The 12593-nt window shown below is 50.7% G+C and overlaps 4 protein-coding genes across 4 annotated transcripts; all 4 read right to left on the bottom strand.

Annotated features, from left to right (window-relative positions):
• Positions 1-304: 304 nt before the first annotated feature.
• COCMIDRAFT_103490 (uncharacterized protein) lies at positions 305-523 on the bottom strand (the record flags this gene model as incomplete). Its single annotated transcript, XM_007692850.1, has 1 exon — positions 305-523. A coding segment is annotated over one exon (219 nt), but the record flags the coding sequence as incomplete, so codon positions are not given.
• A 2034-nt stretch (positions 524-2557) lies between these two features.
• Positions 2558-5446, bottom strand: COCMIDRAFT_39494 (uncharacterized protein; the record flags this gene model as incomplete). The annotated part of the gene is made up of 4 exons (XM_007692843.1): positions 2558-2666; positions 3628-4085; positions 4197-5268; positions 5382-5446. The coding sequence occupies 4 exons, from the start codon at positions 5444-5446 to the stop codon at positions 2558-2560; spliced, it is 1704 nt and encodes a 567-aa protein (XP_007691033.1).
• A 2483-nt stretch (positions 5447-7929) lies between these two features.
• On the bottom strand, positions 7930-9713 carry COCMIDRAFT_7973 (uncharacterized protein; the record flags this gene model as incomplete). The annotated part of the gene is made up of 2 exons (XM_007692836.1): positions 7930-9248; positions 9308-9713. The coding sequence occupies 2 exons, from the start codon at positions 9711-9713 to the stop codon at positions 7930-7932; spliced, it is 1725 nt and encodes a 574-aa protein (XP_007691026.1).
• Positions 9714-11268: 1555 nt separating this feature from the next.
• Positions 11269-12462, bottom strand: COCMIDRAFT_103481 (uncharacterized protein; the record flags this gene model as incomplete). Its single annotated transcript, XM_007692849.1, has 4 exons — positions 11269-11612; positions 11664-11876; positions 11928-11997; positions 12052-12462. 4 exons carry the CDS (start codon positions 12460-12462, stop codon positions 11269-11271), a joined length of 1038 nt encoding a protein of 345 aa, XP_007691039.1.
• Between the last annotated feature and the right edge of the window lie 131 nt (positions 12463-12593).

Below are 12593 nucleotides of genomic sequence, written 5' to 3'. Positions count from 1 at the left end.
GCTAGGTAGATTGCATGTGCATGTAACATGTTATACCGCCATGTGTGTGGGGATGAAGATTGAGCCGCCCGGCGCGCCCCATCACACAGTTCTGCGCCGTGGCGCCGGCGTCTCTAACGGCGCCTTTTACATCTGGTTGATAATCACCGAGTTGAGTGACGCGGTATACGGTATATGGCACACGGCATTCCTGGTCTATTCCCTCGTTAATGACAGCCGGACAAAGCGATAAGCAGCCAAGCAGAACTAAGATCGATCACTCATATCGACACACATTTGTCAGACAAAAGCAAATACGAACATACTAGAAAGAAATAAAGGGCGCCGCCTGGGGATTGATCAAACTTACATGCAGGGACGAAATCGCTGTTGAGGGAGCGCTGGACCAATGCCATGGCTCAAACCCACTTTTTAGGGCTGATAGATGCAGTGCGTCGTTTGAAGACTTAATCCTTCGGTCCGCACTCCACGGTGCGTTTGTCAGCGGTCTTCGTGTACATGGTCCTGCTTGACTCGTGCTGGGGAGGTCTGGTTTGGCTGCCAACGAGGCGGATAAAGACTCTATAAGGTCAGGTTGAACGTCGCTTCTTCCTTGTTACCATGTTAAGTGCTTTGACCAAAAGGCAGTACTTTTACCTTTACGTCTTTGATTCACTTAGGTGCCACTGTTCGAGGGAATCGCCTGTACATAACAATCACGGCAAGGAATTCGCCGCGCCGGCACGAGAAAATAGCGAGTGCCGAACCGTTTCCCTCCTTCTACGGACGAAAACCGGCTGGCACCACCGGCAAATCCTTACATCCGTTCCGGCTCATCTCGACTCATCCCAGATCATACCAGCTCACACACGCGATCTACACCGAGAGTGTCGTCGTATACATATCAGGTGTGCGCACATACTTTACTTACTTGCTCACTCCTGCATCAACACGCCGATAACTATTACGTACCCATATATGTGTCGTGTAGCAGAGTGGTAGTGTAAGTAGATGCAGTTTTGCCAAGGATAGAAAGTCAATTCCGTGCCCTGGCCCTGTGCTCTAAGTATAACCCTTGTACGTACTTACTTACTGAGTATGCACATCACCGTGCCCCAAACCACACGCTCACTACCCGCGCACCAACCCATGCCGCGCCCGAGGCAACCACCTTGTTTACCACCATACGCAGCCTTCACTTCCGTATAACCGCATAAAAACGAACCCGCCGCCACTCACATGACGGCGGCAGTCTGGAGCGGTGAGATGTCCGAGACACGAACGGTTCCCACCTCCTTTTCTTTTTTATAAGTAAGCACCGTCAAACTCGTCCTCCTTTCCGTTACATCAACGCCAAGCACGTGACATGCCAGCACTACAACCCACTAAGAACACACTTCACATCCTGAAGTCCTGGAACCTTGCATTCCAAACATGGCCCACGGCCTTCGCATCATGAAACAAAATGTCCGCCCCCATCTGCATCCTTATGTACAGTGTACATACTCGTGCCCTACTTCTCCATAAATAGCACCTGCGCAGGCACTTGAAAAGTTCCCAGCTGCTAGCCAAATCCCCCCTCCCCTTTCTCGCGGAACCGAAATGGCGGGACACAGGCAAGCAAAAGGGCTAGTTCCTTAGCGTTTTCCCACTTAGTCAACTTGACACGCACCTGCACCTTTACACGCAACGTCTAGTTTTCTGGAACTCCAGGTATCTATTAACCGCGTATAGCGTATTATTTTAAATATTTAATATAGATATTCAAACGTTATTATCGTGTTAACGACTAGCGTCCAGGGTACCTACTTTTGATGGTGGTTTAGTGTTGTCCGGCTATTTCAGTTCCGCGAGAGCCCCCCCCCCCTCTCCACATCCCGAGCCACGGCCACAAAAAAAACCTGTCATGTTTCACCATAATACTCGGTGTTAGCATCAGCACACACATCCCAGTCCCAAATTTTCTCACACCGCGGGCATACGAGCAACGCGACGCGAAATCATGTGCCTGCGCGCTAGCCCTCTCTCTCTCTCCTCCCACCCCCCACACATCCACACATAGAAACACAGCCCACGCTACTAGCGCAAAACTACCCGGGCTGAACGGTAAGGCAGACGAGCCTAACACTGAATACGGTTCACCGTCACCAAAATCCATGAACATCATCGTACCTCTGCTTCCCAAAATAAAAATCGGCGTACCAATCGGCTAGTTAAACGTACTTCTGAAACACGAGTATCATCATCATTTGCTACTATTTTTCCTCTTTTCCATTACTACCACGTATTCATCACTGTAGTAGAAGACTATTCTGCCTTGCTTCTGACGTCTTCCACGCTTCGCTTTCTTCGCATACGGAGAAATCGTCGGGAGTATAGCACACATACCCATACACCTATCTACTGCTAAATATCTATTTTTTGCGCGCAGGTGAGGGGAGTACAGGGGGGGGGAGCGATGAATGCGATGATGGCCCTCTTCTCCCACACTTGACATCGAGCCACCGAAAAAAAAAAAGATAGTGTGACGTAGCAAGTGGAAAGTGTAAAGAAAATAGTCTCTGTATTATTTAAATACTCAATAACTTGCCCTCCTTCCCCCCTCCCAAAAAAAAAAGACGAACGATATCGATATCGATATTTGACAAACCTCATATATCATCATTTGCCACCATCTCTCTCTCAAACTGGAAAAAGAAAGTAAATCAACCAAGACAAACCAGCCCCCGCATAAACGTTCTTTTTCATTCAAAGCCAAAAAAAATACGGGGATTTCCAAATATGTTTATCCCGCCCATCCGCTTCGCTCCCTTTCAAGTCTCCAGGCCAAATACTACGGGTAATAATACTAGCACAAGCAATAGTAGTACGGCAAGTAGTGTCGCATCTCCACAGGCCAGCACGCGGGATACAACGCATACGCCGTATTACACATCTTCGTCGTCTACAAAGACATCTTCCAACGGTGGTGGTGGGGCTGGAGTGGAGGGCCAGGTGGGATCGAGTGGTGGTGTGACAACGGGGGCGCAGGTGGGGAAGTAGTGGTGTGATATGTTTTGTAGGGAATTTTAGAAGGTGGTGATGGGGTGGGTTTGGGGGGTTTGGGGGGGTTAGTGTGGGAAGAAGTATCTGGGGGGTTGTATGAGTGGTGGAAGCAGGATATGAATGGGGGGGGGGACTATATGGGTTCTCGTTGGTCTGGGTAGGGAAGGTGCAAGGGGGGAAGTTTGTCCATACCATCGCATCAGAAATCTTTTGAACAGACTTGTTTGTGCTATGGTTTTCTGTATGTATCGGTTCGTGTTTAAGGTACTTGTTTTCTTCAGTGTTGCATGCGATTCGTGGACGATATATGCATCGAGACAACAGCTGGGAATATGTTCAGGCTGGCCTTTCATTTTTTTTCTCTGCATTCATATGTGTAGTGTAGAGTACTATTTGTCAAGGAACAGGTGCACAAATGTAGTCTAAGAAAAATGCCCCCCTTTTTTATTTGAATCAGATATTTACAACCACCCGGGAGGAAGAGCTTCTTCCTTTCGAGCGAGCTCAAGAGCATATGAACAGTCCTTTGTATATGGATGCTGTGCGCCAAATGCTTTTAGACACCCGTCATGCGCTTTTTGGTACGGCGCAACTGAATCCAACCAGCGCCGTTGTCTATGAAAAAGAAAGCCTAGATTGTAAAGGCTGTTGAGTGTTTTTGGGTGTTGGTGTCCGAACAACGTCTCGTATCCCTCCAGCACTCGCCGGTGCATATCTTCTGCCTCGTTCCATTTTCTCTGTTTCATTAATAGTATCGCAAGGTGATTGGCACAGTGAAGTGTCTTTGGGTGCGTATACTTGAAAATCTTCTCCCGTCCTTGCAGCGCTCGTCGCTGCATGTCTTCTGCCTCTTCCAACTTTCCCTGTTTTAATAACACTTCTGCAAGGTTACTAATACTACTAAGCGTCCCAGAGTCTTCGCATCCAAACATTTTCTTGCGTCCTTGCAGCACTTTCCGGTGCATATCTTCTGCCTCTTCCGACTTTCCAAGTCTCCCTAGTATGATTGCAAGGTTGTTGACATGGAACATTGTACGCTTGTTCTCGCGCCCATGTACACTCTCTGAGATCTCCAAGGCCAGTTGGTATAGCTCTTCTGCAATCGTATACTCGACGATTTCGAGATGGTATTTAGCAGCCCTTGACGAAGTCTCTGCTCGCATTTCCAACACTTCTTTATCGGTCGTGGCATGGCTGATAGTTTCTTTGAAGTGCGGCAGCAGCACTCGACACTCCTCCCATGTCCCGTACTCCCCACTTGGGAAAACCATATTCATAGCTCGTGTAGATTCTTTAACCCACTTTTCAATCTCTTTCTCTTTCTCTTTCTCTAACCATCGCCTCATCGATAGCTGCACCAAGCGATATATCGTCATTGCCTGCTGCCCGACCTCAATTTTCACAAAAGAGAAGCCAAGTAGCGGCGCCAGAGCATCGTTGAAATCCAGTTCGCTAGTCGTACCTTGCAATAGCTTTCGTGGGATATCTTGCCTGTGGAACATGCTCATGAGCGCAAGTAAGTCCGCTGCCGATCGCTCCGTCTTTCGGATGTGTTCAAATGAGATCTCCCATGTCGATATTACTGCATGCCGTATGCTTGGATCGCGCCGAATGTCCTTCAACCCATCTTCGCTAAGCAAGCGCACCTGATTGGCCTCGCTTTCGCGAAAAAGATTGAGGTAGCCGCTTATCGTCACTGCTCCTTTTAGTTTATGAATGTACGCCGCGGCGTGGGTGATGGCTAGCGGAATACACTCCAATGCTTGAACGAGTGCCTTAGCATCTGCTGGGTCTGACTGCGTAGAGGATACTCTCGTGTGAAGCAGCGCTACTGCGTCTTCTTCGCTCATCGGTTCTACCTCAATAATGCCACTGGGTACACCAACAAGATTGGCTGCTGCAATCTTGTTTCTTGATGTGATTAGGATTGTCCCGTGCGTGGTTTGTGGAAGATAGCTCTCAAGAGAACCACTTTCCTGATTGCTGCTGAGAAGAATTTCAGTTTCGTCAACGTTATCCAATATCATTAGCCATTGCCCATTTTGGCTGTCCAACAGCCAATCACATACAAGCTTTAGTACATTTGCCTTGGGATCATCCCATCCAGGCAACTGAAGCTTTTCGGCAATTTTCGTGTATTCCTGTTGTAATCTTTCGGGGCTGCTTGCATGTATCCACATGACCGTCAGGTGGGGTGTTTCCTTGCGGGCTTGATATGCGTACTCAATCGCAATTTGTGACTTTCTAAAAATGGTTTAGTGCACTTTCTACAAAGAAAATATGTGTGAATACTGACCCTACCCCCCCCAAGACCAACGAGAGCTATGCGCGTGTGTGAACATGCAGCTTTTCTGCACTCTTTGATCCGGCGGATGACATCTCCCCGTCCAATGAAGAAACTATCTTGTGAAAAAGGCACCATGAACAAAGCTCTACTTGCTAGTAATAAAAATTCCCAATAAGCGTTGTGTCTTGCAATAGTTTGTATATTATGACCTTACGTACAAGCAGCATCTATCGATCCCGTAGGAGTTCTTTTAGAAGCGGAAAGCAACTGCTGGTTCTTCAGTTCCTGTTTCACACATGCTTTCAAAACACCAGAGATGGCGCAGTATATGTGATCATCTTTACTACTGGAACGAGCCATTTGCATGTGATTGGCATCGATGCTCTCGACAGTCTCAAATTCTCGCGGGAGGTCGAGCTTGGAAGAGAAGTTGTCCACCACCTAGAATTGTCAGCTTCTCCCAGAAGTTTCTTTATCATGCCTACCTTTCCATTCAATCCAGGCACACCTGTGACGCCTCGTGCTTCCTGGAAGGAGTGAACCTTGAATTTGCCCTTGGAGGCAATTCGTATGAACCCTTCATGGATGTTATCCAGAACTTCGTTTTTCACTTCTAGTGTCGCCAGAATCTTCTTGTTTGGGTCTTGCATTGCTACTCGAACAAGATTCGATGCAATAAGACCCCAGCCTGCGAATTGGCTGCCCCGGTGTGGCGTCCCAAGAAACACTATGAGTTTTGTTTGCTCCCTCGTGGTCTTCGATCGGCGGATGGCCTATAGCAACCAAGTTAGCAGTGATAACGTAGTCTATCGCGCTGTAGATTCCTTACATCTTTGAGTACGATTCCACCAAGACTATGTACTACGAATAACAATGGTTTCTGTAAGGCGCTCAGATACAATTCTCGAGGGACCCTGCAATTAGCCCAGCTCATACCTTAATGCAAATATCTCGCTCCAGTTTAACAGACAAATCTTGACCATGCTGTGAGATGCTGTTCTTGTTTTCGGCTTTGAAGAGACTGCTAATAACGTCCGCGTTGTATCAATACGTCCACACGCAAGCCCTGGGAACGTCCGGTACGAGATAATCTTCTGGCCAGAAGATGCGAGACGGCGATGGTGGAGCAGAAATTGAGTGAGGCTCTTGCGCTTGTAACGGTTCTGGTACAGGAGACTTGGCCAATCGTCGCCGGAGGAAGGGCCATCTAGCGTGATCCTTCGGATTTTTGGTAGTAGCATGACTGTCGAGACTACTCGGTTTTGCAACTACTGCCCATGTTTGTTGAGGATGCCCTCGCAAGCCGTGGATGAATATGATGCTGAACGATGTTAGTAATTTTGCCACATATGTGAATGCGATCGTACTTGACACAAAATTCGTCATCATTCTGCGTGCTGGGTGTCAGCCTTGTGAAGCCGAGCCGGTTTACGCTAGTAGTGCAGAGTGGTTGCATAGTAGGAGTTGGGCCGGTCTCCAGCACAGTACGGTCATTCAGTGAGAGGTATTGCACCCTCTACAGACTGCGAAGTTGTCTGGCCGATTCATATAAATAGCTGAGAAGCAGAGCTCTCAGGACTGCCAGATCAACGTCAGCAAGAGTCACCATGGCTGCCAGCTCAACTGTGGCAGAGCCAAGGCTGCAACCGGCACGAGGGGCAAGGCTGCATCATATAGTGTTGACTGCAGCCACGGCGACTTAGCTACGAGCAACTCGATAGAAAGAACGAATAGAATAGAATTGGTACAGCAATTTCGATCAGGGTAGTCAGAACAACGTATACGACGAAGTGGTGTTGTACTCACATTAGTCAACTTTCTCCACCTTCCTTCCTTCCTTCTCAAGCCCAACCACACCGTTACACAAACACCCACCCTCGCCCAACCCCCTCGACCCTCAAAAACAGCACCACAGAGTCATTTGAAAAAAAAAACACGCAAGCGCAAGGAAGAAAATCAATCACTTTCACCAACCCATACACGCAACCAAACATCCATAAAGGAAATTAAATTTCTCACTTGGGATAATATATCTCAACCACCCACGCACCCACACACACACGTCTGTATTCCACATCCTCCACCTTCCCCATCTTCACTCGCCAGACTGACCCCCCCCCTTTAAAAAACCCCTCTCCTCTCCTCTCCTTCACTTACCATGTTCCCCATCATACACACATACACACACACACACACAACCTAGCCCTCATATTTCCTTTTTTTCTTTCCCTTTCTCTTTCCCACAACACTCATCCCTTGGTTTGCACTTTTTTTTTCCCCCTCCATTGCGTACTCTCAACTTTGGACAAAAAAAACGCATCAGAGACACACACACACACACACACACACACACACGCACACACATAGTCTCTCTCTCTCTCACTCTCTCTCTCACACACAAACACAAAAAAAAGGGGTCGACGGACGAGCAAGAAGAACAAAAAAGGACAAAAAAAAGGGGGGGGGGAGGATGAGGAGTGGAGACGAGTTTGAAGAGAAGGAGGGGGAGAAGGAGAAAGAGAGAAAAAAAACCCCTCTCCCCCCAAAAAAAACCAACTTCCACAACAACGACATGTATATATGTGTATGAACAAACAAGAACATCATAAAATAAATCACTACCTCTTCTCATCCCTCATGCCCAAACCAGCCTCAAGCGCAAGCGGCGTCTTCTGGCTCTCTACCCCTCCTTGCCCCCCACTCCTCTCCTCCTCACTACCAGCAACAGGTCTCCGTCCAATACGTTGAAGCCAGCACTCTGCACTCTGTACCGTTCCATCCACCACAGTCGTAATCTGACCCATCATGTCAAGCCCTTCTTTGGCAAACGCCAGCATGCGGTTTGCGCCACGGACTTCGTCACCACCAGTAGTACTGTTGCTGCTGCTGCTGCCGCTAGTGTTGCGGCTAGCGAGTTGCCAGCGCTGGGGCACAGAGAGGAGTTGGGTGCGAACGACTGTTTGGGCGTTTTGCGGGAGGGCGCCGCCCGTGTAGCGGGAGACGGATTGGACGACGGATTGGAGGGTTTGCCAGATGTCGGAGGAGAGCTCTTTGATGCGGTCGGCGAAGCGGCGGACTTGGTCGTCTTTGTCGGAATCGACGAGGCCCATTTGCGCCATGTTGCCGTTGAGTTGGGCTTTTTCGTCTTGGGCAATGTTGTGGTTGTTGATGTTGGAGGAGGATTCCCGTTGGTTGCGTAGCGCGGCCTCGTATTCTTCCAGGACGAGCTTGAGAGCACGCATGACTGAGTCAATGTGTGTTGTTGCGCTGCGGAGGAGACCTAGGCAGATTTTCAGGGAGCGCAGTGATGTCTCGGACAGAGCGACACCAAGACCAGAGGTTGTCATGATGAGCTGTGTAGACCAGTTTACACGACGGTCCTGTGGGGTCTCAGACCGCCGTTCTGGTGCTTTCGGTCCAGTCGCATCTCCCGATACAATCGCCTCTTCGTAATTTGGCGATCTCTGGTCATCGTAGGCTGGAAGCGATTCAGAGTAAGATGATTGAGATCCCCCTCTTGTTCGCGATGCTGCCGCAAGTGCATCATCTACATCCATAGCATCGTCTGCGGGACTCGCAATCCTCTGTCTCTTACTTCTGGAACTGTCGCTGTCACCCTGTTCAAGATCACTGGGTCGGCGGTGTCCTTCGCCCAGGTAACGGCGCAGGCTCTTTTCCATACCGGTTCTTCTGCCTACAGATGAAACAGTGTTTACTACAGGCGATCCAATGTTGCGTTCCAGCAGTTCGGCACCATATTGGACTAGACGCGGCGTGTATCCTTTTGTCGTATTGTAAGCGGATATGGAGCCATTGATGGAACTTCCCAGCCATGGGTGGTTCGAAGTAATTAGTGAAAGAAGTGGTTCCGGTGGTTCAGCAGTGGGTGAGCGGGCAGACAATGTGAGGGATCGTGCCGTTGGAGAACGGACAAAGTCTATAGCCTGTAATTAGTATATGCTTACTCTTTGCCATGAGGGTACCACCCCCACATACCTGGGTTGCCCAGTCCGCTTAGCGCCTCGGCTGCCAATCGTACATCTGGGTCATCCATACTGACGCTCGTTTCTCGTATACTAGACGTGTCCATGGGGCTTCCTACATCTTCGCGCGGCAGGCTTTCTGGCACGCTTGGGAAGGTTGTGCCATTTGGGGCAGGCAAGACGCCCCAATGCGACGCCTCGAAATTTGTGCGCGGGCTGTATTCTATGGAGGTGTGCGGTGTGTGACGTGGTTTGGTCTCGGGTAGATGCAGCGACTTGATGCCTGGGAGTCGTGCATTGTCGGGGTGATGGCTGTGAGTGGGTATATGAGTTGGTACCGAGGGCAGATGCAGCGACTCAGGCTCGTGCTGGGTGTATGCAGGCGGCGGGGCACGCTGGAGTGGGCGTTCCTGCTCCATTGTGAATTGGCAGGGCGTGTTCAAAGAAGCGTGTCGGTTGTGATGCGGGCGACTAGCGGTACCCCACGTACGCTCGGTGCGCGAAGCACGACGGGACGGTGTTTTGGCAATGCGACCAGACGGTGTGCTGTGCTCGACTGGAGAGAGTTGGGCTACGTCGCGCTGCCCTGTTCCCGCGAGCGATGGCAATGCTTAGCAAAGGGTCGGAGAAGCGGGCTCGAAAGGGAATGGGGGCTCAGCGGGAGCGGAATCGGATGCCGGGGCGCAGGAGCGCAGGAGCGCAAAATGAGAGGGGACGCAGCAATGATGTCGTTCAGGGGAGTGGGCGGCTGGTCACGCACAAGGCAGAGGCAGCATGACAGTCAGAGTAGAAGGGCAGCAGGATGGATTGGCCGGGCTACGGCATAGCTGAGCGGATGTAGGGCCAAGGTGCGAGGGGAGCAAACGACGGCGATGGCAATGGGACCCAGACGAGAGCGCCCGGCGGCAGCAAATTGGGGGTCACCACAAAAGCCATGATTCTCACATGTCAGTCCTATCACATGTCACCGGCGATCCACCCACAGTCCACGCCACCCACTCTGCTTGGCAACGCAAACGAGACGACAAGGCCCGTTGTCCCGTCAGACCAGACACGAGGGGCTACTACGCGGCGCTGTCTTTTTTTCGCTTCTTCTTCTTCTTCTTGTATCCAAGTGTACTGGTAGCCTGCGCAGTCCATGATGAGCCGCCCCCCCGACTTCTCTGCCCTCGTCGGAGTGTGCATCAAGCCCACTACCCCCATGGCTCCAGGCCGGGGACTATACACATTGGCCGCCGGGCACATGGCGTAATGGCGGTGGATCCCTTGTCAGCCTCGTCTTACACCATGCCTCACCCCTCGGTTTTGCACGTGTAAATCTGGTCAAGCTTCCCCACATCTGCGTTTGTAAAGCTCCGATAGCCGCAAGTGGCAACATCCCAGATGCAGTAACTTCCATACCATCAATGGAGCAATTAGCGTTTCAACTCTACTACTGCACCTATAGCCCTAACACAATGCCTACACCGACCCCCTTTATCCGCCGCCGCCATCAAAAAGTAACATACATCGCCGTCACGTGAACCCAAACATTAATACACACTCACACGCCCCACATACATACACGCACATGTCCACAATCACAGCAGCAGCAGCAACAACAACAACAACTCCTCCTCCTCCCGTGGCAAGACCAAATTCGACCATTATTATGCATTATCTGTCATTCGAGTATCTTGTACAACGCGTGTGTAGACTGCCCATGTCAAAGCCCAATCCCAACACCATCGTTGTCCTAATGCAATCCGACCGACCAACCATGCTCTTACATGCTTTTATCGTAACACGGGGCAAGCCAAAACCGTCCCACCCCACACATAACAATTACAACAAGTATCAAAAATTGCCAACCTGAAATGGCCATGGCGCATCAAGAACGAAGTCATAGGAGCCTGGCCTAATTGGTAGCTCCTCTAGCCAACCATGGTGCGCCCCGGCTGCGCCTCTATAGCCTGCGCAGCCACAACGTCACCCTTAAGCCTTACGGCTGCGCGTCGCCCGGCCATTAGGAGTGCCGTTGGGTGAGGCTCCGGTAGCAGCGGCGCCACGCGTGATCGAAAGACGCCTGCGAGCCTCGCCAACAGTGGGCACCTTCTCGTCCTTCATTTCCACAAGAGCGCTGGTAGCCCTGCGGCGGCCCTTGGGAACTGGCTTCTTGTATGTAGCAAAGTAGAATGCAAGGAAGAGGAACAGGTAAGATGTGATGATGCAGATACCAGAGATGGCAGCAAACTCCTCGCCAGCGCACTTGCCCATGTTGGGAATGTGGGGCCAGTAGGTGCTGGTGAAGTAGGTCCATGACGCAAAGTAGATGAAGCCTAGCCCAAGGTTAGCTCTTGTAACGCACCGTCAAGTACGAAGCAACCTACCAAGATCAAGGACGAATTGGGTGATTTGTCCAACAGTAATGTACTTCTTCCACCAGATGCGGATGCCTCGGGCGCTCTGGAAGTAGTACCAGTACATGACAACGTGAACAGCCAAGTTCAGGGTGATGACAGGCCATGAAACGGGGGTGTGGCCAATGAGCTGGGTGTAGCAGAGGAGGGCCGTAGCGCCATGGTGGTAGGTGTGGAGGAAAGCTAGAATCCGTTAGCTTTGCGATATCTTGACCGCCATTCGGATGCACGTACTCAAAGGCTTCTTCTTCAGGAACAGGAAGCAGGTGTCAATCAGCTCGAGAAACTTGGTGAGGTAGTTGAGCTGTACACATGTGTTAGCCTGATCCTGCAGTGGGCGCCTGTCGTGAATACGTACGTAGTAGAGGATAACCAGCTTGTCCGTCCAGCCGCCCTCATGGTCGCAGATGGCGAAGAAAAGACCCTTCCTGACAACCGTGGGGATGATCTGCTCGGCAAAAAGCAGCAACAGTGTGCCGCTAATGGCGGTGAGGTAAAAGTTGTGCAGCTTGAAGAGAAAGCTGAGCTTGAAGGGCTCGCGATTGCGCATAAGCTCCCGGCCGCCGAAAATTACAATGTAGTATACAAGAAGCGTGACAACACACGTCTTGAAGGTCGAGAGCGGTGTGACGCCCTGCTCGAAGCGGAAGTCCTGGGGCTTGTAGCCCGCAATGGGCTCAAAGACCTTTTCGAAAATGGGCCATAGGGCCAGGCCAAAAGGACGGTCGAGCGTGGGCACGCCGTACTCAAGCCAGTCGGGATTTCCCATTGTGTATGTGTGTGTGCGTGTGTAGGAACTCGCGGGAGCAGTGGAAGATTACGGAGTCTTGCGAGAGAGGATGTCAAGTGTTTTGATTCGAATGGCTGCGCCTATCAGGTTTGAGAGGAACAAAATGCGTA

The sequence above is a fragment of the Bipolaris oryzae genome (assembly GCF_000523455.1).
Source record: "Bipolaris oryzae ATCC 44560 unplaced genomic scaffold scaffold_143, whole genome shotgun sequence".
NCBI lineage: Eukaryota > Fungi > Ascomycota > Dothideomycetes > Pleosporales > Pleosporaceae > Bipolaris > Bipolaris oryzae.
Note: the sequence above shows the minus strand (reverse complement) of the source record. Positions and strands in the feature narration are given on the sequence as shown.